Source organism: Salmo salar, chromosome 01 (assembly GCF_965601325.2).
Source record: "Salmo salar chromosome 01, fSalSal1, whole genome shotgun sequence".
NCBI lineage: Eukaryota > Metazoa > Chordata > Actinopteri > Salmoniformes > Salmonidae > Salmo > Salmo salar.
Window position 1 is genome coordinate 142,040,230 of NC_138291.1, and position 26,198 is coordinate 142,066,427.

At 42.6% G+C, this 26,198-nt stretch overlaps 2 protein-coding genes across 4 annotated transcripts; both read right to left on the minus strand.

Annotated features, from left to right (window-relative positions):
* Positions 1 to 3,401: 3,401 nt before the first annotated feature.
* Positions 3,402 to 17,264, minus strand: LOC106563511 (protein regulator of cytokinesis 1). 3 transcript variants are annotated; one of them, XM_014129187.3, is made up of 14 exons: positions 17,073 to 17,264; positions 16,360 to 16,492; positions 16,132 to 16,254; positions 15,778 to 16,011; positions 15,435 to 15,605; positions 15,166 to 15,315; positions 14,690 to 14,840; positions 14,470 to 14,606; positions 10,889 to 10,984; positions 7,759 to 7,911; positions 7,197 to 7,298; positions 6,758 to 6,844; positions 6,260 to 6,364; positions 3,402 to 4,165 (listed from the first exon to the last, which is right to left on the minus strand). In XM_014129187.3, exons 1-14 carry the CDS (start codon positions 17,087 to 17,089, stop codon positions 4,100 to 4,102), a joined length of 1,725 nt encoding a protein of 574 aa, XP_013984662.1. In that variant the 5' UTR covers positions 17,090 to 17,264; the 3' UTR covers positions 3,402 to 4,099. The 3 variants fall into 3 exon arrangements, with proteins under 3 accessions (XP_013984662.1, XP_013984652.1, XP_013984672.1); XM_014129177.3 differs by having other exon boundaries at positions 6,758 to 6,847; XM_014129197.3 differs by lacking the exon at positions 6,758 to 6,844.
* A 564-nt stretch (positions 17,265 to 17,828) lies between these two features.
* Positions 17,829 to 25,731, minus strand: LOC106563502 (sulfate transporter). The gene is made up of 3 exons (XM_014129156.3): positions 25,493 to 25,731; positions 23,350 to 24,002; positions 17,829 to 23,113 (listed from the first exon to the last, which is right to left on the minus strand). Exons 2-3 carry the CDS (start codon positions 23,941 to 23,943, stop codon positions 21,590 to 21,592), a joined length of 2,118 nt encoding a protein of 705 aa, XP_013984631.1. The 5' UTR covers positions 23,944 to 24,002; positions 25,493 to 25,731; the 3' UTR covers positions 17,829 to 21,589.
* Positions 25,732 to 26,198: the final 467 nt, after the last annotated feature.

A 26,198-nucleotide genomic window follows, 5' to 3' on the forward strand; every position in this document is an offset into this window, starting at 1 on the left:
TCACTCTGTTGCAGGATAACTTTCCTGCAATGGGAATTGTATTTGGGGTTTAAAAAGGCTTCTGAAGTTTCCAATTTGAAATTTCAGACTTGATTTCCCCTTACCATTTTTTTTTATCAACCCCTACAAAATGTTTTATTAATTATATTCCACATTTCCTATTGCTGCAGGATTATTTTCCTGCTGTAGCAAACTGAAATTAAGATCCTACATATATATGTGCATGCATGATTTTATATATATATATATATATATATATATATATATATATATATATATATATATATATAATCATGCATGCACACTTTTTGTATGTATAGGTGGCCCCAGGAATCAAACCCACTAGCCTGGCATGGCAAGAGCCATGCCCTACCAACTAAGCTACAGAGGACCACTCAGTTTTTAGTCAGTATCACATAACTGTCTGACACCATGCATGCAGACCTCAGGTTTGAGCTGTCTCCAGAGGGCATAATATAAATAATCTAGAAATAACATTGAACATGTCTTGTATATTTTGTGTGTTCCTGTGTGGCTCAGTTGGTAGAGCATGGCGCTTGCAATGCCAGGGTTTTGTTCGATTACCACGGGGGACCAGTACAAAAAGGAAAAGCATGAAAACGTATGCACTCACTACTGTAAGTCTCTGAAACATAATTGCAGTGGACAAGTCCAATGACATAGGTACAGAATCATTCTGCTACTGTGTCTTATTGTGATTGCCACAGTGTGTTATTGTGATGGCCTTCATTCCATTTAAGTGTATATAATAGGCATTTTTACACTGACAGAATATACCACCATAGAGAAGGCACAGTAGCATTATACAGGTATGTTGCTGTGTAAATAAAAAAAATACTGTGGAACTTTGGCAACTAATAAGTACTGTTTTACCTCAATTAGCCGCAAAATCCCTAGTTTGAAAGCCATTGGGGGTTTTTTGGAAGCTGTGTGGCGGCATTTTTTCCCCCACATGGGCCAGCCCCCTAGAAATTCAAGTTTCAGCCCGTCGCCAGAGAGAGAGAGCAATGACGTGGTGCACAAATCTGCACATTCGTGGCATAGTACGCCTTTTGGCTCGTGAGTGCGACTTTCAGAACTACAACAAATTAGTAATTACAGTGGCATTATTACAGCTTTAATGGCAGATCAGCAGTGTAAATATGACCTAAAACAATTACAATATTGTTTATGGACAATTCATAAGCCATTTGTTATTCTTGCTTGTAACATACATCAGTGTAGGAGTGATAACACGTTCCCAAGTTTGATGGATATCCATGTGACTGATGGATGTTCATGTGACAAACTTGATTGGTGACATTTTCATGTTAAGTTGATCATGACAATGCCTGACATGACAATTACCTCCCATACTGTACGGGCTAAGCCAGGTGGCATCTGACATGGTTTGTCTGAGTATGATAAGTACTTACAGAGCTCTACTTGGACAGTAAAGGGTCTCCTGAGAGAACAGAGTGCATTTGGAGGTGGAGGAACATTGCTGTTTGTTTTGTTCCCCCTCAGGTTTCTCATCGAGGGCTTTGGTGGTCTGATAATGAGGACAACTGAAATCTGGCCTCCTGAGACTGGCTTCAGTAGACTCCCTGGAACTCAGGCAGGGCAGCAATAGAACCTAGCAGCACTAGTCCTACTTACTTTTCACTTCTTATGAGCCTTATTGCTGCCTGAGGGGCTCAGTCATAACTCAACTAACCCTACATGTGATTAAACCACCTAAGACATGATCTATCCAATATTCCAAATATGACGTGTTTTCTCACTGGCTAAGAGGGGTATTTTTGTATAGTAATTAAGAATCCATGTCTTGAGGCATGAAATATGTGTCAATTATTCTATTGTTAGTGTACCTGGTTGCGTAACACTATCTGGTATCTGCCCTGCCTGCTAGAAGCCAACTACAGCACACAGTATTAGAACTCATGAGAAACAGCACTTGCATACAAATTCCCTACACCTACATTAGTGTTTTTTCCGATTCACCTTTCCACTGGATATCATTACTATTTCACTTTGACCCTCATCAGCTTATAAACGGTAACTAACAGCATTCTTTTCATTTCCTCCTTCTAGATTATCCTTCCTTCCCAACCGAAGCCACAGTGAACAGCAGAAAGATTTTATCCAATGAGGTAGGATCTCAGGACTCCATGGGTGGACTATAGCCCAGAGAGATAATGGTGTTAACCTGCTCGTCTCACACAAGTTGAACAAGTGAAATACAGTAAGTATTAATGGGGACGTATGGTCACGACATTGAGATTCTGAGCTGAAGGACTTGAGAGGACTGCAGTCTGATTATTGAATTAGCAGATCAAGGTTTATGGAATTTGATGCAAAAAGAAAAAGCACTGTCCAGTCGAGCCCCTCCCCCAAGTGAAGACTCAGACAATGACGATACAGGAAGAGATCAAAAGCTAGTGTGCCTGTGGAATGACTTCAGCATTGTGCCAAGATTGTTTGTGATTGATGTTCCAAGAGTCCCTATGAAGTTAAAAGCTATTGTCCATGTAATCAGTTGGCCAAGCAGTTTTGTGGACTGGGGTCTCTCCCATTCCTGCTAGTGACCTGTGTGTTAAGGACAACTACGTTTAAATATGTCAATCAACTTAGCATTACATTATCTTTTGACAAATATTTCATGTATGTATGTATAGGTATATACGTTTTGCATAGTTTGGATGTACCAAATGTAACTATCATGTAATGTGCCAAGAATTTGGCAACTAAAAATGTGCTTCTGAATGTCTAAACAAATTCTTTCCCACTGGATCAGGGTATTATTCAAACTCATTGCGGTCTGTTTAATCTAGCCTTAGATTTGTAATCATGCAGCCTAGACAACGTGACGGGCTTCAATGGAGACAGTTGAATAGCAAACAGCTTTAATTGTGTAATACTGTGTTGCCTTGAAAGCATTTAAACGTTCTTGACCATTATGCCATTGTTTGAGTGAGGCAATTATACAGCCAAAAACCTCTTCTCCCTGTTCATAAATGACTAACTTGATTATCCATGACAATTACATGGTTTCTACAATCCCACTCATCAATTAACGGCAAAGGAGTGTTTTAGCTCAAGGTCAATGAAACAATCCAGGATTGATGGAGCAGAAGAGGAATATCATTCATTCTCTATAACCATTCAAGTTTACAGGGTCTAGATCAATCTCAGGACTTTGGCTCTAAATCAATTTTCCCTATCATGAATAAAGCCAAACTCTCCCGTGCCATCTTTTCATGTGTATTAAGCTATACTGTAGATAAAAGTTCAAACACTGCCATGTAGCTCAGTTGATAGAGCATGGTGCTTGTAACGCCAAGGTTGTGGAGTTCAAATCCCACGTGGGACCAGTATGAAAATGCATGCACTACTATAAGTCAAAGACAGGTGACATATTTATTAATAGGTATACAAGAAACAGTAAAATTCACATGTCGACATAAGAACAAAGACAAGACTATGTGTGCAGAAGAAAAAATGAGAAGTAGCTTTACAAGAAAGCAATATTTACAAACAGAAATACATTAAAAAAAACTTTTTAAAAGAGTAGCATGTCGATCTGCTAGAAGGTCTGTATCAAAACAGGATGCTTCCTCTGGTGTTACCTGGTCATTTATTAAAAAGTAAAGTAAAACCTTTAAAATGAATATTAAAGTACTGCATGTCTAACATCTAAGGGGCTCTACCTTTAAAAAAGTATCAAACTCGTGCAATATCTTCCCTGGACAGCAGAATATTAATCACAGGAAAACATGGCTTTCTGATAGTTTCATCCACACCTTTACTATTGCAACACGTTGCAAATTCTACTAAGAGTCCCTTTTGACCTATCCACTTCCATGCAGGTTGTATAAAAGAAGTATTACTATACATAAATACAATTTGTTAGATTTCAAAGTAACAGCAACACCAATTAGCTCAAATTAGTTGCATCAAGACATCAAAGACTTGTCTGTTGAAGCTTGCGTTACCTGAAATGTTCACTGACCATTACAAAACACTGGCCGTATAGCCAGGAGAAGAGTGCCAAGTGGACAGAACACAACCTCTGAGGAGTGAACTGTGCACGCACCTCTTAAAACGTGGGGTCCTTTTCTGTGGAATTGAAAACTGAGTCACTTGTCTTCTTGGACAGCGCACTCTGGGAGGGAATGAAAGACATATTTCAGTAACTGATATCATAACCTCCCCCCAAAAAAAGCACTGTTGGAGTATAAAGTGAGGGAAAAAAAACTTAGGTCAACATTTAATTTACAGTGGATTCGGAAAGTATTCAGACCCCTTGACTTTTTGTTACGTTACAGCCTTATTCTAAAATCTATTTTAAAAAAAGTGTCTTCCATCGCATCAATCTACACACGATACCCCATAATGACAAAGAAAACAGGTTTCAATATTTTTGCAAGTCTACAACAACAAAAGTACAGAAATATCACATTTATAGAAGTATTCAAACCCTTCAGTCAGTACTTTGTTGAAGCACCTTTGGCAGCATTTACAGCCTTGAGTCTTCTTGGGTATGACACTACAAGCTTGGCACACCTGTATTTGGGCAGTTTCTCCCATTCTTCTCTGCAGATCCTCTCATGCTCTGTCAGGTTGGATGGGGAGCGTCACTGCACAGCTATTTTCAGGTCTCTCCAGAGATGGTTGATTGGGTTCAAGTCCAGGCTCTGGCTGGGCCACTCAAGGACATTCAGAGACTTTATATTTAGCAGACGCTCTGATCCAGAGCTTAAAAGAGCAATTAGGATTGAGTGCCTTGCTCAAGGGCAAGTCGTCAAATTTCACCTAGTCAGCTCGGGGATTCGAACCAGCAACTTCTCGGTTACTGGCCCAGCCTAGACTTCGAGACTTGTCCCGATGCCACTACTGCGTTGTCTTGGCTGTGTGCTTAGGGTCGTTGTCCTGTTGGAAGGTGAACCTTTTCCCCAGTCTGAGGTCCTGAGTGCTCTGTAGCAGGTTTTCATCAAGGATCTCTCTGTACTTTGCTCCGTTCATTTTCCCCTCGATCCTGACTAGCCCCTGCCGCTGAAAAACCGGCCCACAGCATGATGCTCCCACCACCATGCTTCACCGTAGGAATGGTGCCAGGTTTCCTCCAGACGTGAAGCTTGGCATTCAGGCCAAAGAGTTCAATCTTGGTTTCATCAGATCAGAGAATCTTGTTTCTCATGGACAGAGTCTTTAGGTGCCTTTTGGCAAACTTCAAGTGGGCTGGGATGTGCCTTTTACTGAGGAGTGGCTTCCATCTGGCCACTCTATCATAAAGGCCTGATTGGTGGAGTGCTGCAGAAATGGTTGTCCTTCTGGAAGATTCTCCCATCTCCATAGAGGAACTGGAGCTCTGTCAGAGTGACCAACGGGTTCTTGGTCACCTCCCTGATCAAGGCCCTTCTCCCCTGATTGCTCAGTTTGGCCAGGCTGCCAGCTCTGGGAGGAGTCTTGGTGGTTCCAAACTTCTTCCACTTAAGAATGATGGCGGCCACTGTGTTCTTGGGGACCTTCAATGCTGCAGAAATGTTTTGGTACCCTTCCCCAGATCTGCACTTCAACACAATCCGGTCTCGGAGCTTTACGGACAATTCCTTTGACCTCATGGCATGGTTTTCGCTCTGACATGCACTGTCAACTGTGGGACCTTATACAGACCGGTGTGTTTTTCCAAATCAATTGCATTTACCACAGGTGGACAATTTTAGAATAAGGCTGTAACGTATCAAAATGTGGAAAAAAGTCAAGGGGTCTGAATACTTTCCGAATGCACTGTAAATTTATGTGTCCAGATTATTTAAGTACACAGTGACACAGTCTTAAGGATGGTCTTACAGTGAAGTCCGAATATAGTTTAAAAGGCTGGTTTAACAATATATAAATTGCAGGAAATTTGCTTTAAAACTAATATTTTCTCTCCACCCCATGACAAAATGTGTAGAATTGCAGGAAATGTGATTTATAAGAGCAAAATGTATCTGCAGACATGAGGGTTGTAGAGTTTAGTTTAAAAGGTTAGTCTTACAGTGAAGTCAGAGTATAGTTTAAAAGGCTCAACTAACAATATATGATGATCTATGAGAATGTATGAATTGCTTTTGTTTTGTAAAGTGCCATGTTTATTGAATTTATTTAATTGGTTGACTATAGAGCTGAGAGAAATCTATTAAAAATATTTGTAAAAAAAACAAATGAACAGCTGGTCTTAAAGTCAAAGTATAGTTTAAAAGGCTGGTCTCACAGCGAAGTCAGAGTAGCTGATTTCAACAGGTTGTTTCCTCTCTGTACTGTTGCACTCCAGCAGGGGCGTTCTCTGACTGCTGCTGCTCTCCAGGGGCCTCATTTTCTGCACAGCCAATGAGAGGACACAAACACGGCACATCAGAGTCAACAAACTGAACATGCAGCACACTTTCTTCTCTGCTTACCTATCGAATCCACCTGAAGTATTATATTTCTACATCTCTTTAATAGAATTATTAACTTGGAAAGAGATTTAGATTCTAAAGACGAGTTTTGATTTTGCTGTCAATACTGTGTCTTTCACAAGCTAGGTAGACTGTGGAAAGTGGCTTACCGCTCGAATAGGGAAAATTCTATAACAGCAATCACCTAGTGGTTGTCTTAATAGTCATCGCGCTATATAAACGGAAGATGTTCACAATCCAAGTTGGATATAAGTGGGCAAGCACAAGAACCAACGATGGTCCACAGTTTGGAGTGAGTGCTGGGTGTGTACCTGCATCTGAACCTGGGAGAGAGGCTTGCTGCTGGGCACACTTATGAAGGTGCTGGATGACCGCACCCTGGTAAGCTGGCTAGGAGTCTTCTGAAAGAAGGGCTATGTGAGTCAAGGTCATGTAAGACTAGTGACACATTTCTTACATTTTCTACCCATGTAAGGTACTTAATGAGAGATTCTTACATTACGCAATTATATGAAAGTAAGTGTTACCACAATAATAAAGTGTCGAGTTGGTTTCGGAGGCCAGTGAACTAGTCTCATAAGGACCACTGTAAGTGCTAGTTACTGTACCTTCTACAGCTACATATCTGGATATTATCTTTTGACAAAAATCGCAATATTATGTTTGCGCTAGACAGCTGTCCCTGTACCAAAACTCCAGTATTTTTCCTTCATAGCTTGTTCGGACCCTGGCAATTCCCAGCCCTAGTACCTTTCTGATCTTGTTGGGGGTGGGGCCGTTTATCCCTCCATGGGCCCTCTTAGTGGGAGTTTTGAATGGAGTCGTCATCTCCCCCTTCTTTGATGTCTGCAACTTCAACACAGAGACAAACAAAGCCTCAGTCACAGACCAGTCAGTAACAAACAATCATTGCCCCAGAATGGTCAACTCCCCATTTCTCAGCATTGCCATTCGGCAGTTACACATGTTGACCACAATACTCTGTACAAGTCTATTTTAATCTAAGTTCAGCACAGTAAGTTTTAGAATTGGCCTTTTGCACATGGGAACAGAGAGATATGGCTTTATGATAGTTTGTGATGAAAAACAGTCACCTTGTAAGAGAGATTTACACAGGTATCAAAACGTTATGCCAGAGTAAGCCTAGACGAAACACAGCCCTTCATTTAAGTGTTTCTAAAATCCCCTATGGGAAAAATGCATGGTGGAAAAACAATTGGAACCAATTCCCTGTTTGACTGCTAGGGTTTATGGGGATTATGACTCATACTGTGGTAATCTATGGGTGAGAATTAGGAGGGGCTGGACTTACGGCGGCACGTTCACTTTTCTCCTTGCCCCTCTGCTGCTTGTACTCCTCCCATTGGCTGGAGATGTAGGTCATGACTCTCTGGCCCTGAACCAGGAAGGCAGAACCCTGGTCGTTCTCCCAGGCTTCAACCCCCTTCTTCAGCTCTTCCTCCAACTGGTCACATCACATAACAGGGAGAAACAACGTCACTTTTCCTATGTAAAAAGCCTTTACACACACACACACACACACACACACACACACACACACACACACACACACACACACACACACACACACACACACACACACACACACACACACACACACACACACACACACACACACACACACACACACACACACACACACACACACACACACACACACACCAACACTGGCATTTACAGTGCATTTGGAAATTATTCAGACCCCTTTACCTTTTCCTTATTTATTTTTTTACGTTAGAGCTGTATTCTAAAATGGATTAAATCGTTTTTTCCACCTCATAAAATCTACACACAATACCCCATAATTAGGGATGCACGATATATCGGTGAACATATCAGAATCGGACGATATTAGCTAAAAATGCCAACATCGGTATCGGCTGATGTCTAGTTTAACAGTGATGTGCAAAACCGATGTCAAAGCTGACGTGCATACCTAAATAACGTAGGTACATGCCATAATCGCGCCTCATAAAATTTGCCGCTACGTGTGCAACACAGCATTCACAACCTAGCCCACAATGTCTGAGGTGTCGCTCGAGCAGTCAACAACTCGAGCAGTCATTTGAAAGACTAAGAACATTTCAGCGAGACAACTCAAAAGGTGAAATCCAAGAAAGCCAAGATGATGGAATTCATTGCCCTTCACAATCAACCGTTCTCTGTCAAAAGTGATGTTGGCTTTCGCCGACTGGTCAAGCACCGGTAAACACTACCAAGTGCGCTATTTTTCAGATGTTGCCCTACTGGAGTTACACAGTAATAGTGTCACTGCAATTAGCGTCAAGACATACATACTATGGAACGCCGTTCGGGTCTTTGCGTGTCAAAAAAGATACAGTAGCACTGTCAAAGCTGTACAAAAGTCTGCAAACCAGCAAACACCGGCCACGAACGATGTGTTTACAATACCGCGTTGGTAATAAAGCATAATTTGTTTGACCGCAACTTCTGGGCAAGCTAGCTTTAGCTTGGTACCTAGCGAGCACCAATACAACCAGCCTGAAAACAATGACCAGTAGAAACTGCAGTCATTTTCATTATACTTAGCAATGATTTAAGAATCCTTGTGAGTAAGTATTAGCTAGGTTGCCACTTGTTGTTCACCTATTGAAATTTAACTTCAGATCATGAAAATAAATAGCTAGCCAGCTACTTAACCCTGTTACCCAAAGCTAACGTTATAAGCAGCCAGCTGGCTTCATCTGGCTAGTGAGGCTCGACCGGACATGGTTATGTGTGGTGAAGCTAGCCACAATAAGGATTAGGCACAATAGTGGAATTTGCGGTTTGCCTTCAAAATAAGTCATTGAAAGTGATGCAAATGAATACAAATAGTAGAATTACACCATACTGTTATTTTGAAGGCTAACCGCAAAGTCCACTATTGTGGCTAATCCTTATTGTGGTTAGCGTCACATTGATTAATGGTGGTCGGACCCATCTAACAAAAACTGTCTTATAAATGATAACACCTGGCTATATAGTTAGCTAGATAACTATGGCTACTGAAACAGATGTCGTTTTGCTATGTTTTTGGGGAAGAACATTGTTTGCATCCATGAGCTAAGCTAGCTTTTCTTTTTATGACCAGCACTGTAGGTGCGCAAGACAACTTTACCAGCATCATAGCATACGTATCGATGAATCATTGTGTGTAATAACTACGTAAAGAAAATTGAGTCTTCTTGGATATGACGCTACAAACTTGGCACACCTGTATTTGGGGAGTTTCTCCCATTCTTCTCTGCAGATCCTCTCAGGCTCTGTCAGGTTGGATGGGGAGTGGGTCTGCACAGCTTTTCAGGTCTCTTCAGAGATGTTCGATCAGGTTCAAGTCTGGGATCTGGCTGGGTCACTCAAGAACATTCAGAGACTTGTTCCGAAGCCACTCGCTCATTGCCTTGGCTGTGTGCTTAGGGTAATTGTCCTGTTAGAAGGTGAACCTTCACCCCATTCTGAGGTCCTGAGTGCTCTGGAGCAGGATTTCATCAAGGATCTCTCTGTACTTTGCTCCGTTCATCTTTCCCTTGATCCTGACTAGTCCCCCAGTCACTGCCGCTGAAAAACATCCCCACAGCATGATGCTGCCACCACCATGCTTCACCATAGAGATGGTGCCAGGCTTCCTCCAGACGTGATGCTTGGCATCCAGGCCAAAAAATTCAATCTTGGTTTCATCAGACCAAAGAAGCTGGTTTCTCATGGTCTGAGAGTCCTTTAGGTGCCTTTTGGCAAACTCCAAGCGGGCTGTCATATGCCTTTTACTGAGGAATGGCTTCCGTCTGGCCACTCTACCATAAAGGCCTGATTGGTGGGGTGCTGCAGAGATGGTTGTCCTTCTAGAAGATTCTCCCACCTCCACAGAGGAACTCAGGAGCTGTGTCAGCGTGAGAATTGGGTTCTTGGTCATCTCCCAGACCAAGGCCCTTCTCCACCAATTGCTCAGTTTGGCCGGGCGGCCTGCTCTAGGAAGAGTCTTGGTGGTTCCAAACTTCTTCCATTTAAGAATGATGGAATTTCTGAATGCACTGTATACGTCATTGGCATTTTACGTCAGACTACAACTTCACTGACCCCACCATATAAGCAGCATATGAGAATGACCTTGAACCGATCATTGGATGCTCCCCAGTGAGCGGTTGTGAATAGAAGCTGTGGTGATTTAACGCTGGACTGCAAAGTGCCTCTAATTTAGCAGGAGTTTGTTTGATTACCATCATCAACCATGTCTGTCACTTTTCATAAACATATTTTATATGTAAAAATGTAAAGACTATAATTTCTACAACTTACAACAGATTTTAAGCAGGTGAAAATAATTGTCAGATGAATGAATGGTATATAACTTTCCTTCAGACTGAAGCCAACTGCCATACAAATTTACAGAAGGACATGACTTAAATCAAATCAAGTCTTACCTTTGGCAGCATCTTTTGAACTTTGACCTTCTCTTTGGCCTCTTTAAGAAGGGCTCCTCCTCTGTTGGAGAAACGGTTTGGATCATTGGCCTTTTTCTGCAAAGAGAAGTTTCAGTAACAGATTATACATTTTCTTCTCAAATTATATAGAACAAAATTAGCAACAAACTGAACATGTATCAGAAAAAGAGCAGATTGTTAGTTTAGTTTAGTTTGCAGCAAATCTCAAACAGATCACATTAGGACTGACCCCATTTAGGCAACTGGTTGATAGGCTATTGGTTGACCATCAACCAGTCAACTACATGGGGTCAGCCCTAATGTAATCTGTTTAGGATTTGCTGGAAACAAATAAAATATCCATTGTATTCAGGAAAGTATTCAGACCCCTTTTTCTATAGCTTTTTACGTTACAGCCTTAATCTAAAATTGATTAAATAATTTCTCTTCAATCTACACACAATATCAAAGCAAAAAAAGTTTACAAATGTTTGCAAATTTATTAAAAATGCAAAACTGAAATATTACATTTACATAAGTATTCAGACCCTTCACTCAGTACTTTGTTGAAGCACCTTTGGCAGCAATTACAGCCTTAATTCTTCTTTATGACGCTACAAGCTTGGTACACCTGTATTTGGGGAGTTTCTCCTCTGCAGATCCTCTCCAACTCTATCAGGTTGGATTGGGAGCGTCGCAGCAGTTATTTTCAGGTCTCTCCAGAGATATGTTCGATCGGGTTCAAGTCAGGGCTCTGGCTGGGCCACTCAAGGACATTGAGACTTGTCCCGAAGCCACTCCAGCATTGTCTTGATTGTGTGCTTAGGGTCGTTGTCCTTTTAGAAGGTGAACCTTTACCTCAGTCTGAGGTCCTGAGCGCTCTATAGCAGGTTTTCATCAAGGATGTCTCTGCACTTTGCTCGGTTAATCTTTTCCTCAATCCTGACTAGTCTCCCAGTCCCTGAAAAACATCCCCACAGCATGATGCTGCCACCACGCTTCACTGTAGGGATGGTGCCAGGTTTCCTACAGACGTGACTCTTGGCATTCAGACCAAAGAGTTCAATCTTGATTGCATCAGACCAGAGAATCTCATTTCTCATGGTCAAAGTCCTTTAGGTGCCTTTTGGCAAACTCCAAGCAAGCTGTCATATGCCTTTTACTATGGAGTGGCTTCTGTCTGGCCACTCTACCATGAAGGCATGATTGACAGAGCTGCTGCACTCCACCAGAGTGACAATCGGCTTCTTGGTCACTTCCCTGACCAAGGCCTTTCTTTCACGATTGCGCAGTTTGGCCGGGCAGCCAGCTCTAGGAAGTCTTGGTGGTTCCAAACTTCTTCCATTTAAGAATGACGGAGGCCACTGTGTTCTTTGGGACCTTCAATGCTGCAGAAAAGTTGCCACCCTTCCCCAGATCTGTGCCTTCACACAATCCTGTCCCAGAGCTCTACGGACAATTCCTTCGACCTCATGGCTCGGTTTTTCCCCTGTCAACTGTGGGACCTTATATAGACAGGTGTTTGTCGAGTATCATAACAAAGCGTCTGAATACTTATCTTTTTTTATTTGTAATAAATTTGCCCAGAATTCCCACAACCTGCTTTCGCTTTGTCATTTTGGGGTATTGTGTGTAGATTGATGAGGAAAAATGATTATTTAATCCATTTTAGAATAAGGCTGCAACGTAAAACAAATGTGGAAAAGGAGAAGGGGGCTGAATACTTTCCGAATGCACTCTGTGTATACATACAACCATTCAAAAGATTGGGGTCACTTAGAAATGTCCTTGTTTTCCATGAAAACATACATGTAATGAGTTGCAAAATGAATAAGAAATATAGTCAAGACATTGACAAGGCCATAAAGAATGATTTTTAATTGAAATAATAATTGTTGCCTTCAAACTTTGCTTTCATCAAAGAATCCTCCATTTTCAAAGATACACTTCTCCTTGATGTAACCACATTGTCCGATTTCAAAAAGGCTTTACAGTGAAAGCAAAACATTAGATTATGTTAGGAGAGTACATAGACAAAAATAATCACACAGCCATTTTCCAAGCAAGGACGTGTCAATAAAACCCAAAACACAGCTAAATGAAGCACTAACCTTTGACGATCTTCATCAGATGACACTCCTAGGACATTATGTTACACAATACATGTATGTTTTGTTTGATAAAGTTAATATTTATATCCAAAAACAGCATTTTACATTGGCGCGTGATGTTCAGAAAATGTATTCCCACCAAAACTTCAGGTGAATGTGCACATCAATTTACAAAAATACTCATAAACGTTGACAAAATATATATCAATTATTTAAAGAATTATAGATAGACTACTTCTGGATGCAACCGTTGTGTCAGATTTTAAAATAGCTTTACGGAGAAAGCACATTTTTCAATATTCTGAGTACATAGCTCAGCCATCACAGCGAGCTATACAGACACCCGCCAAGTTCGGGGCAACCTAAACTCAGAATTAGTATTAGAAATATTGTCTTACCTTTGCTGATCTTCGTCAGAATGCACTCCCAGGACTGCTACTTCCACAAGAAATGTTGTTTTTGTTTGAAATAATACATATTTATGTCCAAATACCTCCATTTTGTTCGTGCGTTCAGGTCACTATCCAAAGGCATAACGCGCGAGCGCAGTACCAGAGACGAAAAGTCAAAATGTTCCATTGCCGTACTTAGAAGCATGTCAACCGCTGTTTAAAATCAATCTTTATGGTATTTTTTACGTAAAATTGCGATAATATTCCAACCGGACAATAGCATATTTATTCAAGAAGAAAAAGAAGGAACAGCAGGCTCGCGGGACCGAGCATATCCAATCCCTTTGTCTCCAGGCAGTCCACTCAGTAACTGAGCTCCTATTATCTGCCCAGTGACAGGAGAATGCTCAAACTACTTTCTGAAGGCTGTTGACAGCCAATGGAAGCCTTAGGAAGTGCAACGTCACCCCACAGATACTGTAGTTTCAATAGAAAATCAAGAGAAGAACTACAATTCTCAGACTTTCCACTTCCTGCTTGGATTTTTCTCAGGTTTTTGCCTGCCATATGAGTTCTGTTATACTCACAGACACCATTCAAACAGTTTTAGAAACTTCAGAGTGTTTTCTATCCAAATCTACTAATACTATGCATATTCTAGTTTCTGGGCCAGAGTAGTAACCTGTTTAAACTGGGTACGTTTTTCATACGGCCGTGAAAATACTGCCCCCTACACCCCAACAGGTTAACTGCAGAAAGCCAGCAGCAAAGGGAGGAGGAGGGAAGGCTATCTCTGGCTCCCTCTTGAGTCATTTGTGTCTTAATTATTTAATCACTGTGTTTAAAACATAAGACAAGCTCATTAGCCTACATATAGGCTAGTTGATTTCTATATAGGGAAATATACACCTTTCAAAATTTAAACCAATCGATTGGTCGAAAGAAGTCAACTCTTAGTCGACCAAGATCTTTTGTTGTTGCGGACAGTCCTAGATGACATGCACCAAGTAGTGCACAATTTTACAAAACGTTGCAATTTCATTCACAAACATAGCTTGACCGCAAATACCAGCAGTACCTCAAAGTCCTGGAAGAGGGCCCAATACTTCTCCCATCTCTGCAGGGCCTCCAGAAAGGGCTTTACCTGGTCGTAATAATTCTTCACCTTCAATAGCGCAGCATCATGCAGCGCCAACAACTCCTCTGTGACGTTATCTAGGGGAAAACGAATTGGTTCGATCAGTATGCATGTGTATTTTGTCTGCGAGAGTGACATTTCATAGTGTTGTTCTACTCACTGTCACAGAAGTGGGCATTGAAGGGTTCCCTCTGCTCAGGGCCCATGTTGCACTTGTCCCAGAAGGCCACTAGTTCCTGTCTGACCTTGTCAATCACATCCTCCAGCCTGGTCTTCTGCAGGTCTGTCAGACGGTCCAACTCCCCCTGCCACTGGACCGAACAACATGGTCAGGTTCAGTATGAAGAAAGGAAAGGAAAACATTGCTCAGAAACAGTGATACGAGGAGGTACAATAAGAAACATGTTTTCCCTCGGTGATCCCCAATGAACACTACTCGGGTAAGGACCGTCGTCTCAAACACTACACTGTGTAGTACTAGCACCATCTCTGTTCTGTTCCCTTGTTAGCTAAGTCCGGGGCAACATTATAGTCATAGTGTAAGGTTTACTGTTTCGAACAGTGGTGTGTGGTATGCATGTGAAGCTTTGTCCAACACAGTGGTGAAGGAGAGGTATGAAGGAGGAGAGTACCAACCTGTGTAATTTGGTCAGAGAGGGTACCCATCACACTCTCTTGGAACACATTGCAGTCTTGCTCCAGCGCATCCAGACGATTCCACAGGCACATGGATCGTTCTTTCAGCTCAGCTAGAGTATTTGTCAGTGATTCCTTCTTGACCTCCATCTACACAAAATGATACAAATACTATTGGCCCAGACCTAGAAGTCACATCAGATACAATAAAAGACTACAATACAATATTTAAGGAATCATTAGTAGCGTGGCTTGATTATTTTCAGTACCTGACAGAGCAGCAGTTTGAGGGCTTTGATATTTTCATGAGTGAGCAGGAATACATCTTCGTCGTGGCCCACAGACTCTTTCTCCAGGCTAGTCTCTGGTTCATGACCCATCTCCTCCATCAGCTTCCTGATGTCCTCACGCAGACCTGAGAACACCTTTGCACGACTCTTCTACAGGATGGAGAGACAAGAGTTTCGATTTTCCCCCAAAATACCAGTAATGAGCAGCTATGACAAATGTACAGTTTGAATAATAATGTTGCTTTTTAAAGACAATAGGAGGTTCAACATGACATTCATACTAAACCCAAATCTTCAACCTGGCCTGCAGCCATTACAGTACCTTTTCCTCGCTGAGGGTCTGGATGTGCTCCCGGAGCTCCTGCAGCTGCGTGCAAGATGGCATGCTGCCAGTGGGGATGTAATAGGGGGTGACGCACAGCTCCACACACAGTTCCTTATCCTGCTGCTGCAGTCCGTGTAGCTCCTTCAAACGCTCCCCCTTCTCCTTGGTCAGAACCTCCACACGCAGACGCAGGTTCTTCTCAATCTGGAGGACTGTCAGGCCCTCCTCCATCTGACAGGTGGACAAGTTGGAGACAGGAGGTTAGTACAAAGGAAGGGAAGGAGTTAAGGAAAGGAAGCAGCAAACAATGTTGTTGAGGTTGATTATAAAAAGCCTTAAGGTACCACTTACTTTGTATGGATCCATTGACATTTCCAGGCACAAGGTATCCAGCTGTTTTTTAAAAGTGATGATATTGGCCCGGATGCGGAGCTTCAAGGCTTCCTCCTCGGTGATCATGTCATTCAAAAGGCCCTTAGGAAAATAGTCATATAGTGTCATAGAGTTGGTTAATTATCTACTTGATGAGGATTCAGTAACATGCAGTTCATCTGAATATACTGTTGTCTAAAGCCTCACCTCAATGTGTTGCTTCACTGTCTCCATCCGCTCCACCCTCTGCTCCTCCATAATGCCTATGTTGTCCCAGATGTCCACCAGCCTGGCCATGGCATTGTTTATACCCGTCACTAGCGAGAAAGCCAGGGCTTCACTGCAGAGATGAGTGACAAGACTTAAGCTGGCTAGGTAGCTAGCAAACATATAAGTAGGTATTTTGAACACTTTGTTCACTGCCAGACTAGTTCTGGTCCAAGCGCATGCGTTGGATCTGCACTACAACGGATGGACCACACGTTACTATTTTCGCGGTTCAGGCAGAGAAAGGTTCGTCAGCAACCGTTACTCTAGCAACATCTTTACTTTGGCGAGTAGCGGAATTATGTTAAAGCCTGTCAATATTAAGGTGGAAATCCATCTAGGGGCGAATGTAAAAATAACACCCTGGACCAGAGCCAACACACAGCTGGCTAGTTTGTAAGGGTATCAAAGATTAGCGTTAGTCCTCTGTTAGCTAGCTACCAACGGTTTGAACATTTCCCCTATCTCGGCAATGCTGCAATGTTATTAGCTATTTCTATTGCGGAAGCAACTTCTAATTGTAATCAACCAAACATTGATGCAGCTAACTTTAACTAGCTAAGTTAAACGGGTACTACCAAAGATTTCGTATAACTGTGGTGCTACCGTCTGTACTAACGTTAGCATACTTTAGCAAGTCAACTTGAACTTACCTCCTCCGACTTGACATAGTTTCCCCCGAAAACAATAAAGGAAAAATAGGTAGCTGTTGAAGAATATCAATTATTTATACAAAAAGACGTAGATGGCTGGCTAGTTTCATTTGTCACTACAGCGGTGCGGACGCAGTGCTCTTTCAGCTGCTTGTGCAAAAAAATTCAAAAAAGTTGTCCTTGTTCAAGAAGCGCTGTAATAGGCTATTCACTCACCAATGGCACTCCCATTTTCTCACTTTGGTCAGGAGGCTCTCTGCCGCCATCAAGTGGACAGTAGGCTACATTGCATTTTCACTTCAGTACTATACAAAGTAAGTCAAAATACTTTTGTAAAATTACGCCACACGCCATATCACTGTTATTTGTAGGTAGATGTTGCTGATTAGATGGATACACATTAGTCTATGCATTCAATCATGTTGAATAAAGAGTCAGGAAAACTCACATTGTAATCAATATCTGTAGTGCTCTGGAGTGATGTTTGAACCTGCAATATGAAAAGTCAGCATAATTCATGCCAATGCCCAAGGTAAACGATTATTTCTGTCACTGACACAGCAAATTGTGAAATGACTAAACGGTAGTAAGCCTGTAATGGCTGAGCACAGAGGAATTGTTCCAATGCTGCATTCTGTTATTTTGCCAGTTGATCATTGACACACCTGCTGTCAAGTGAATTGGCAACTGAAAAGGACTAACATTCAACATAACTTCATACTCTCAAAATCATTAGTCATTTAAATTACACATAGCTAGTATTGTAGTAGTTTATTAAACCATGAATTTACTTATACTTTATACAAAAGCGTTGTTTCTATTGATAACTAAGATGCACAGTCTATAAAAACATTCAACCACCAACAACTCTACAAAGTAATATAAAATACAATTTTGAGAATAATTTGATAAGATTCCAAACTTTAAAAGTTCATCTGAAACATCAACTTTTATTGTAAATCTTTAGATACCAGCGCCTTGTTGGAATAGAAACTGGAGTTTGTGTGTTACAAAATAACTGCTGAAGTCACCATGAATATATTATGGTGCATCTGTCCTGGTCAAACTCAAAATGAAACATAAAATAGATTGATTCTCCCTTGATTAGTAATTTACATGGGCTGCGTCTCAATCCACCTGTATTGGTCTTCCGCATCTGTGGTGGAAGGTGGCAGAGTTACACCGGTGTTTGTCCGACCAGGAGACATCCCGAAAATCATCTGAAGTCGGTGCCACTGATGTGCCAACTTCTGTCTGTAGCGTCTGAATGGTTGACCCCACCATCGAAAGCTGAGTCTCTCATGAACGCGTGCGTACATGTTGTTTTTTTAAAATCAAATTATACCTACAGAAACCTGAGACCTTCCTCCCTTCGACAGGAAGAAGGGGGCGAAGGGCACGAAGCTTCCAAAGCTGTTTTTTAATTTTTTCTCTCGAGCGCATGGGGGAGAAGAGAGTGCTCATCACGGAGGCAGACACCAGCGAGGGCACAGGCACATGGCAGACACTTTCCTTACAGGAATCATGAGGATAATGCACTTTACTGTTTGACCAAATCGTAGGTTTAGCTGCCAAAAAATAGGACGTTTTGAGTGAGGTGACAATGTACAACTTGCTCTTGCTACGTTTATAAACACCTTTCCGTTTTTTACAATCCATGATCTTGGCTGTATAGCTTATGACAGAATCGGAGAAAGTCTCTTTGCTGATGCCACGTTTGACCTTGAATGTGAGTTTGCGTGACCTCAGCTCAGCCAATCAGAAAACCACGCCGGCCCTTGCCCACAGAACAACCAAAGGCACATTTTATAGAAATGTGAGTTATAGATCTGTCATTCTTATTGAAAGCAAGTCTAAGAAGCAGTAGATCTGTTCTATGAGCGCCATTTCTATGCTTCCCAGTCTTAAATCTTACTTTCGGTTTTATACACCAGCTTCAAACAGCTGAAAATACATTTTTGGTTATGGAAAATACACTGCTCAAAAAAATAAAGGGAACACTAAAATAACACATCCTAGATCTGAATGAAAGTAATAATCTTATTAAATACTTTTTTCTTTACATAGTTGAATGTGCTGACAACAAAATCACACAAAAATAATCAATGGAAATCCAATTTATCAACCCATGGAGGTCTGGATTTGGAGTCACACTCAAAATTAAAATGGAAAACCACACTACAGGCTGATCCAACTTTGATGTAATGTCATTAAAACAAGTCAAAATGAGGCTCAGTAGTGTGTGTGGCCTCCACGTGCCTGTATGACCTCCCTACAACGCCTGGGCATGCTCCTGATGAGGTGGCGGATGGTCTCCTGAGGGATCTCCTCCCAGACCTGGACTAAAGCATCCGCCAACTCCTGGACAGTCTGTGGTGCAACGTGGCGTTGGTGGATGGAGCGAGACATGATGTCCCAGATGTGCTCAATTGGATTCAGGTCTGGGGAATGGGCGGGCCAGTCCATAGCATCAATGCCTTCCTCTTGCAGGAACTGCTGACACACTCCAGCCACATGAGGTATAGCATTGTCTTGCATTAGGAGGAACCCAGGGCCAACCGCACCAGCATATGGTCTCACAAGGGGTCTGAGGATCTCATCCGGTACCTAATGGCAGTCAGGCTACCTCTAGCGAGCACATGGAGGGCTGTGCAGCCCCCCAAAGAAATGCCACCCCACCTGAGAAGTGGTCTGTGGTCACCACCTGCAGAACCACTCCTTTATTGGGGGTGTCTTGCTAATTGCCTATAATTTCCACCTGTTGTCTATTCCATTTGCACAACAGCATGTGAAATTTATTGTCAATCAGTGTTGCTTCCTAAGTGGACAGTTTGATTTCACAGAAGTGTGATTGACTTGGAGTTACATTGTGTTGTTTAAGTGTTCCCTTTATTTTTTTGAGCAGTGTATATTTCACAGATTGTACAATGATTCTCTACACTATACTTGCTTATTTTTGTCACAAACTGAAATTAGGTGAACTATTAGAATTTTAGCAACCAGGAAATATCGGAGAGATTTCTGCTTAGTACATCTTTAACCCTTTACACCTATATGGATAGTTTCTAACAGAAGAAATATAAAAAGTATATGCATGACCATGGTTTCAAATGAAAGAAATTATCAGACCAAAGGTGAGAACACAACAATTCACCTGACACAAGACCAAACAAATCCAAACATTATGCTGTTGATTTCATGTGCATTTTACATTTACTGTACTTTTCGCTGCATTTGTTGATAACAAATACACTCAGTAACATGATAAGAATAATAATGGAAATTCTGGGGTAGGTGCAAACATTATTACAAGAGTTTGAGTGAGAGGTCTAACTGGTGTCTTCAAGTGGACACACACCTCTCCAAACTGTGCACAGTACCTAAGTAATTTTTATGCACTTTAATGACACAAAGAGCCTTCAACTTAAAGGTGCTTTTTTGAGATCTCCTAGCTTTGCCGTTGAGGAACTGAAGCAAGCACACTTACAGTCTTTTGTTTGTAACACAGCCCTGCGTCCCCACCATCACACAATTACTGTTGTTGTTTACACAATCCAAAAAACGGTCCATTATAAATCACAATCTGGGTCAGGTGGGCATCATTTGAAAGATGATTCTATTGCCAACATGACTAGTTATAAAATATGATCTTACAGTGTTAGGCTTTCACAAGGCACTTCAGACAAACAACATTTTTTGGTGCTCATAGAATGGAGTGATTCAAGTGTGTGTTCCGCTGCAAATGTTCTTCGCAATATGACAAACATTCTGTTCAGGACAACCCATGGTATGACGCTTGTCATCCTTGTAACTGTACATCAAATATAGCTATCATAATTGTTGATACTGTAAATTATATCAGTTTTCAAATACGGAAATGTGAAGTGCACATTTGGACTTATGGGTGTGTGATTTGCTTGTATGACATCAAAGCAGTATTTATTATAATCCTCCAAGTGTCATCTATCAGAACACATCGACTCCTCTCAATTTACAGCATCCCCTTACACAGACCACAAAAATATTGCTTAACTACTTACCCAATTAGCAGGAGAGATTGGGGGCAGTTTTTTATTGTGCGTGGTACACATGTTTAGAACGACTGTCAGTTGAATCCCACACAGGGCTGTAAAGTGAGCTGTAAAGTAAAGTTTGAGCTGTAAAGTAAACGCTTGAGTTCTGACATCATATATAGTACGTTACTGTACAGCCACTGCATTCAGATTTAGGTGCTTATGAGTGACCAAATCTGCCATTTTCAACCCGTATAGGGATGACAGGGGCTGTGAGTGTGAAGGGCTACCAGGCCCATGGACCGCCGGCGATGTCACCTTCTTAATTGTTTTATTTTGATATAAAAAAAAATATTTGTGTGTGTGTCAATTTTGACCAAGCCACCCAACAAAAAAAATTGTCCAGCCTATCTTGCATTTTCCAGAATTGGCAGATGGCCAATCCATCCCTGACCAGAGCCATTTATTTACATATCCATTTATTTGGATATATACGGCTCTGGTCTACACCAATGAGTCACCAATAAATGTAGATGTTTCCCTGTCATTGGCAAATTGAACTGCAGCGTGTACAGTATAGAATGACAAGCGTTCCATGTCTTTGTCAGCCTTCCCAAAGAAAGAGCCTTGTCTGAGAGAATCTATGACCGTTGTATTACAGCTTGCTAGCAGCACTGTGACACCCACCTCCTTATAGTCTTTAATGATCCCTTTGAAGGTTTGCATCCCTGTGGAGTCTACGAAGGGCATGGCAGAGCAGTCTAAGATGATAGTGTGGAAGTCAAGTTCTCTGGACACCAGCCCTACATTCACCTCTCCATTAGTCTTGTCGTCTCTCCCGACTTCCTTCGCTGCCATTTTTTTAGATTTTTTCTCTGCTTCCATCCTCCTGGTCATCTCCAGGAAGGGTTCCACACCCACGGCCTTGTACAGCGACTTCAGGAAGAAGTCCTTGTTTGCATAGTAGAGCGGGGCCTGGAAGCGGAAGATCCTCACTTTAGGGAGGGACATGAGGTTTTCATACTCCTCCAAATCCTCATAGTAGACAGTGTCATGGACCTGTCCTAGCAGAGAAACCTTGGGCTTCTGGGTCTGGACGATGATACAGAGGATAGAGAAAACTACCCCAATCACCAGCCCCATCTCCACACTGATCAGAGCTGAGGCACTCATAGTCACCATCCAGACGATAGCGTCCATCTTACTGACGCGCCACTTACTGGGCACGTCTCTGAACTTACGGAGAGCTCCCCTCAGACTGACGATGATGATACAGGCCAGGACACACTTCTGGAGGGAGTAAAAGAAAGGGGCGAAGAAGAGCAGGACCAGGAGAACGACAAAGGCACTTACAATGCTGGAGACCTGAGTCTGGCAGCCCGTGGAGTCTTTCACCATGGTCTTAGCCAGGGCAGCGCTAGTGGTGAAACAGTGGAAGAAGGAAGGGATAATGTTACAGAAACCAATGGCCAACATCTCCTGGTTGGGCCGGACGGTGTAGCCGTTCTTCTTAGCAAACATCTCAGAGAGGGAAACCGTGAAGGCAAAGCTGATTACAGCCAGTGGGATGGCATCGAAGGCCACCCGGGGCATCAGACCAAAACTGGGCACCTTAGGGGGGATGAAGCCTGTGGGGATAGCACCAGAGACACTGGAGTCGTACCGTCCGTGGAAGTCTACAAAGTGGGACACCAGTGTAGCGCCCGCCACTACTACCAGCTCTGTGGGAAGAGGGATCTTCAGACGATCCTTGTAGCGATCTTGGAGCTCCTTCCCCAACACCAGGACGGAGATGCAGATGACGCTGGTGATGAGGTCACAGTAATTGGTGTTCTGGATGTTACTGAAGATATTGATCCAGGTGACCACCACAGTGCCGTAGCCCTGGTGGCGAGGGATCTTGAGCCCCAGTAGGTACTTGGCTTGGACGGTGAGGATGGTGAACGATGCGCCTGTGGCGAAGCCGTCCAGCATGGGAGCAGAGAGGTAGACAGAGACGAAGCCCAGTCTGAACACAGCCATCAATACCTGGAAGGAGGCAACCATGTTTATCAGATAGTTAATTTAATCTAATCTAAAGGTCAATATTCAGCACAGTCGTCTTTGATGTGAGGTAATTTATGATGTTTAGGACATGAGTGTTTAATCAAGTGTAACTGATTTACATCTGTTCCACTACATGTTGAAATCTGTTCCACTAAATGACTAACATGTTGAAAGCAGTTATGAGAGTGCTGAATCAATCAGAGTATTTTAAACTGTACCTGGTAAATCCCAGCCAAAAACGTCAAGGCTGCTGCGATGCTGATGGCATAACATTCTTTCCCACACTCCATGCCGAAGGCCCCTATTGTCAGGTTGACGGCTGAGCTGTCTGAGTCTCCTGTTACATTTAAGAATCCATCTACGGTGGCTGCTTTGGTGTCATCCAGCTCAAACCCTGCCATATACACCTCTCTGTCCACAACCTGGCCCACCATGAGGCTCATAAGACTGAAGATGCCCACAGACACGTGCCTGGAGGTCCCCATGAAGAAGTAGATGATGTTGGCGAAGAAGGAGGTGTAGAGGCCATAGATAGGGTCCACTCCAGCCAGCAGGCAGTAGGCGATGGCCTGAGGGACCAGGATGATGCCTATGATGAGGCCTGACATGAGATCACCCCAAATATACTCTTTCAGCTTGTAGTTGGGAAGCCAGAGCACCACAGGGAAGAACCCAGTCAAGGTGTTCTTGACCCTGGGCACAGAGCAGGACAGGCTACGGCTTAGCTTGGTCTTCAGAGCGGTCATGGGCTCTTTCCGCTGCCGGATCCTCCGCTCCAGGTGGGGAACTTCTGTGACCTTGGCTTCCTCCATGGCCTCTGAAAGGGGTGGGTTGTGGGGGTGGTGGTGGGGTGGGGTGCTTAGCTGTGCTCCTGGAATGAATCAGACAGAGAATCTTCACTCATCATGACACCCTTTGATCATTAGATAGTGTGTCCTCCCCGAAGAAAACAATGATTAAACACCTTCCCAACTAGCATTTGAATTCAAGGGGTGTTGCATTACTCATAGTTCTCTCGTTAAACTTTGATGCGTAGTTTATTACATCATTGAAACTGTAACAGAGGTTCAGTCAAGTAGTGATTTAGTGAAAATGAAAACATTGAAAAGCAATAAACATGTCGGGATCTGTGAGAGATTAGTTAGGCTATCGTCAAAGAAACTTCCTGCTTGCTGTTAATGTGCTCCCACATCAAGTTCAATGTTACACAGCGACATTCAGCATCGTTGTCACACCCTGATCTGTTTCACCTGTCTTTGTGATTGTGTCCACCCCCCTCCAGGTGTCGCCCATCTTCCCCATTATCCCCTGTGTATTTATACCTATGTTCTCTGTTTGTCTGTTGCCAGCTCGTTTTGTTACGTCAAGCCTACCGGTGGTTTTCCCTCTGCGCCTGTCTCGCTATTGTGCCTGTTTCCCAGTGTTGACCATTCTGCCTGCCCTGACCCTGCCTGCCGTCCTGTACCGTTGCCCCACCAATCTAGATTACCGACCTCTGCTTGCCCTTGACCTGCTTTTTGCCTGCCCCTGTTCGATTAATAAACTGTTGTTACTTTGACGTTGTCTGCATCTGGGTCTTACCTGAATGGTGATAACCGTGGCAACACTTACTCAAGGACCACAGTGAAAATATACAGGTGTCTTAGGCAACCCATCTATCAACCCATCTCAGATTGCCCCTTAATTCAAAGACAAACGCAGACAATGTATTGACAAACCATCTAAAACTCTAATATATCTTAAATGCGACCTAACCGGAAATATCAAGCATCAAAGCATGCCTCTAATGATATCAGTAGAAAGAAAGAAATTTCTACATTTCCCACTGTGAACAGTCTGAACATCTGTAGATTGAGATGAATGAGTGATCCAGACATTCACCATAGAGCTCATCATGTCTCATCATGTCTTCAGAAGCCCTAAACTATGCAGTAGATAACTGTCCCACTGGGCACACACTGGGTGAATCAACATTGTTTCCACGTCATTTCAATGAACTTAGGTTGAACCAACGTGCAACAGACGTTGTGCCCGTTTGGGATGATAACCCTTTACGGTAGCAGTAAACAGAAGATTAAGTCTTATCGTTGTGTCCCATCATAACCTCATTACAGCTGTCTGATGGGCTTTGATTCCTGCTTCTTCTTCCTGTACCAAAGTCAACACCCACCCCTCATGTATTATCTGCACTAACGGGACTCAAATAGTAATAGCAATTTTAGATCAAAATCATTTTTAGACCCTCCTCTAGATGCTCTACGTTTACCTGTCTTAAAACGCATGAAATGGCACACATAGGTTACAAACACAGGCTACTTGTTATTCTACCAATGTTCAGGCTGAGGCAAAACAATAACTCACCCACACTTCGTTCTGCCAACCCAAAGAGGAATGCAAATTTTGTGTCAAAGTTTTGTTGTCAGGAACATGTAACCTACAGGTACACCTAAAAATAGTCACAGCTATCAGTGTTCTCCCTCACAACCAACTCGCTCTACTTTTCTCTTCTCCTGTCTCTCCTGTCTCTCTGCAAGTGTCATACACACTCCTCTCCTGCTACCCCGGAGTAGAATGACAAAAAGGGTGTTGTCGCAAATCTATGTTGGATGAGTATAGCGATAAGGGCGACCCTTGTCCTGACACTGATCATTGCCATAGGCTGGACAGCGTGGGGGGGTGGGGCCACTGTCTCCTTTTGGGTTGTCCATAAAGTGGAAGCAAGGCCTCCCTTGGCAATCTAGTTAGGTTCAGGGCAATAGGGTAACAAAAGTCAATCGTTTACTTGCTTGTGTGGCTTATCTATCTGTTAGTATTCAGACCTAACCTGGGATCGGATTAGTTTTCAAACTGAAACTGAAGAAGAAGGGTCTGTTAACATACAGTAGTTCCAGTTGACACAGTGACCTGGTTTGGTGATTGTCTTACAACACAGCAATAAGATAGCGGTTCATTCACTATTGACTTGACACCAGATTACTGATCCCTCGTCTCAGTTTATTATGTATTGCATACATTAATATATCTGTCATCGTGTCAAATATGGAAATCTACATGTTTTTTTAGAACT

What these genes read in the sequence shown, in the direction of transcription:
- LOC106563502 (XM_014129156.3), bottom strand. Translation starts at nt 23,943, where the DNA reads ATGGAGGAAGCCAAGGTCACAGAAGTTCCCCACCTGGAGCGGAGGATC. An exon ending in TTTTGGCTGGGATTTACCAG is followed by an intron (nt 23,114 to 23,349) that starts GTACAGTTTAAA and finishes GCCTCCTTCCAG; the next exon opens with GTATTGATGGCTGTGTTCAG.
- LOC106563511 (XM_014129177.3), bottom strand. An exon ending in TCAAACTGCTGCTCTGTCAG is followed by an intron (nt 15,316 to 15,434) that starts GTACTGAAAATA and finishes CATTTTGTGTAG; the next exon opens with ATGGAGGTCAAGAAGGAATC. An exon ending in CCCCCAACAAGATCAGAAAG is followed by an intron (nt 6,848 to 7,196) that starts GTACTAGGGCTG and finishes CCCTTCTTTCAG; the next exon opens with AAGACTCCTAGCCAGCTTAC.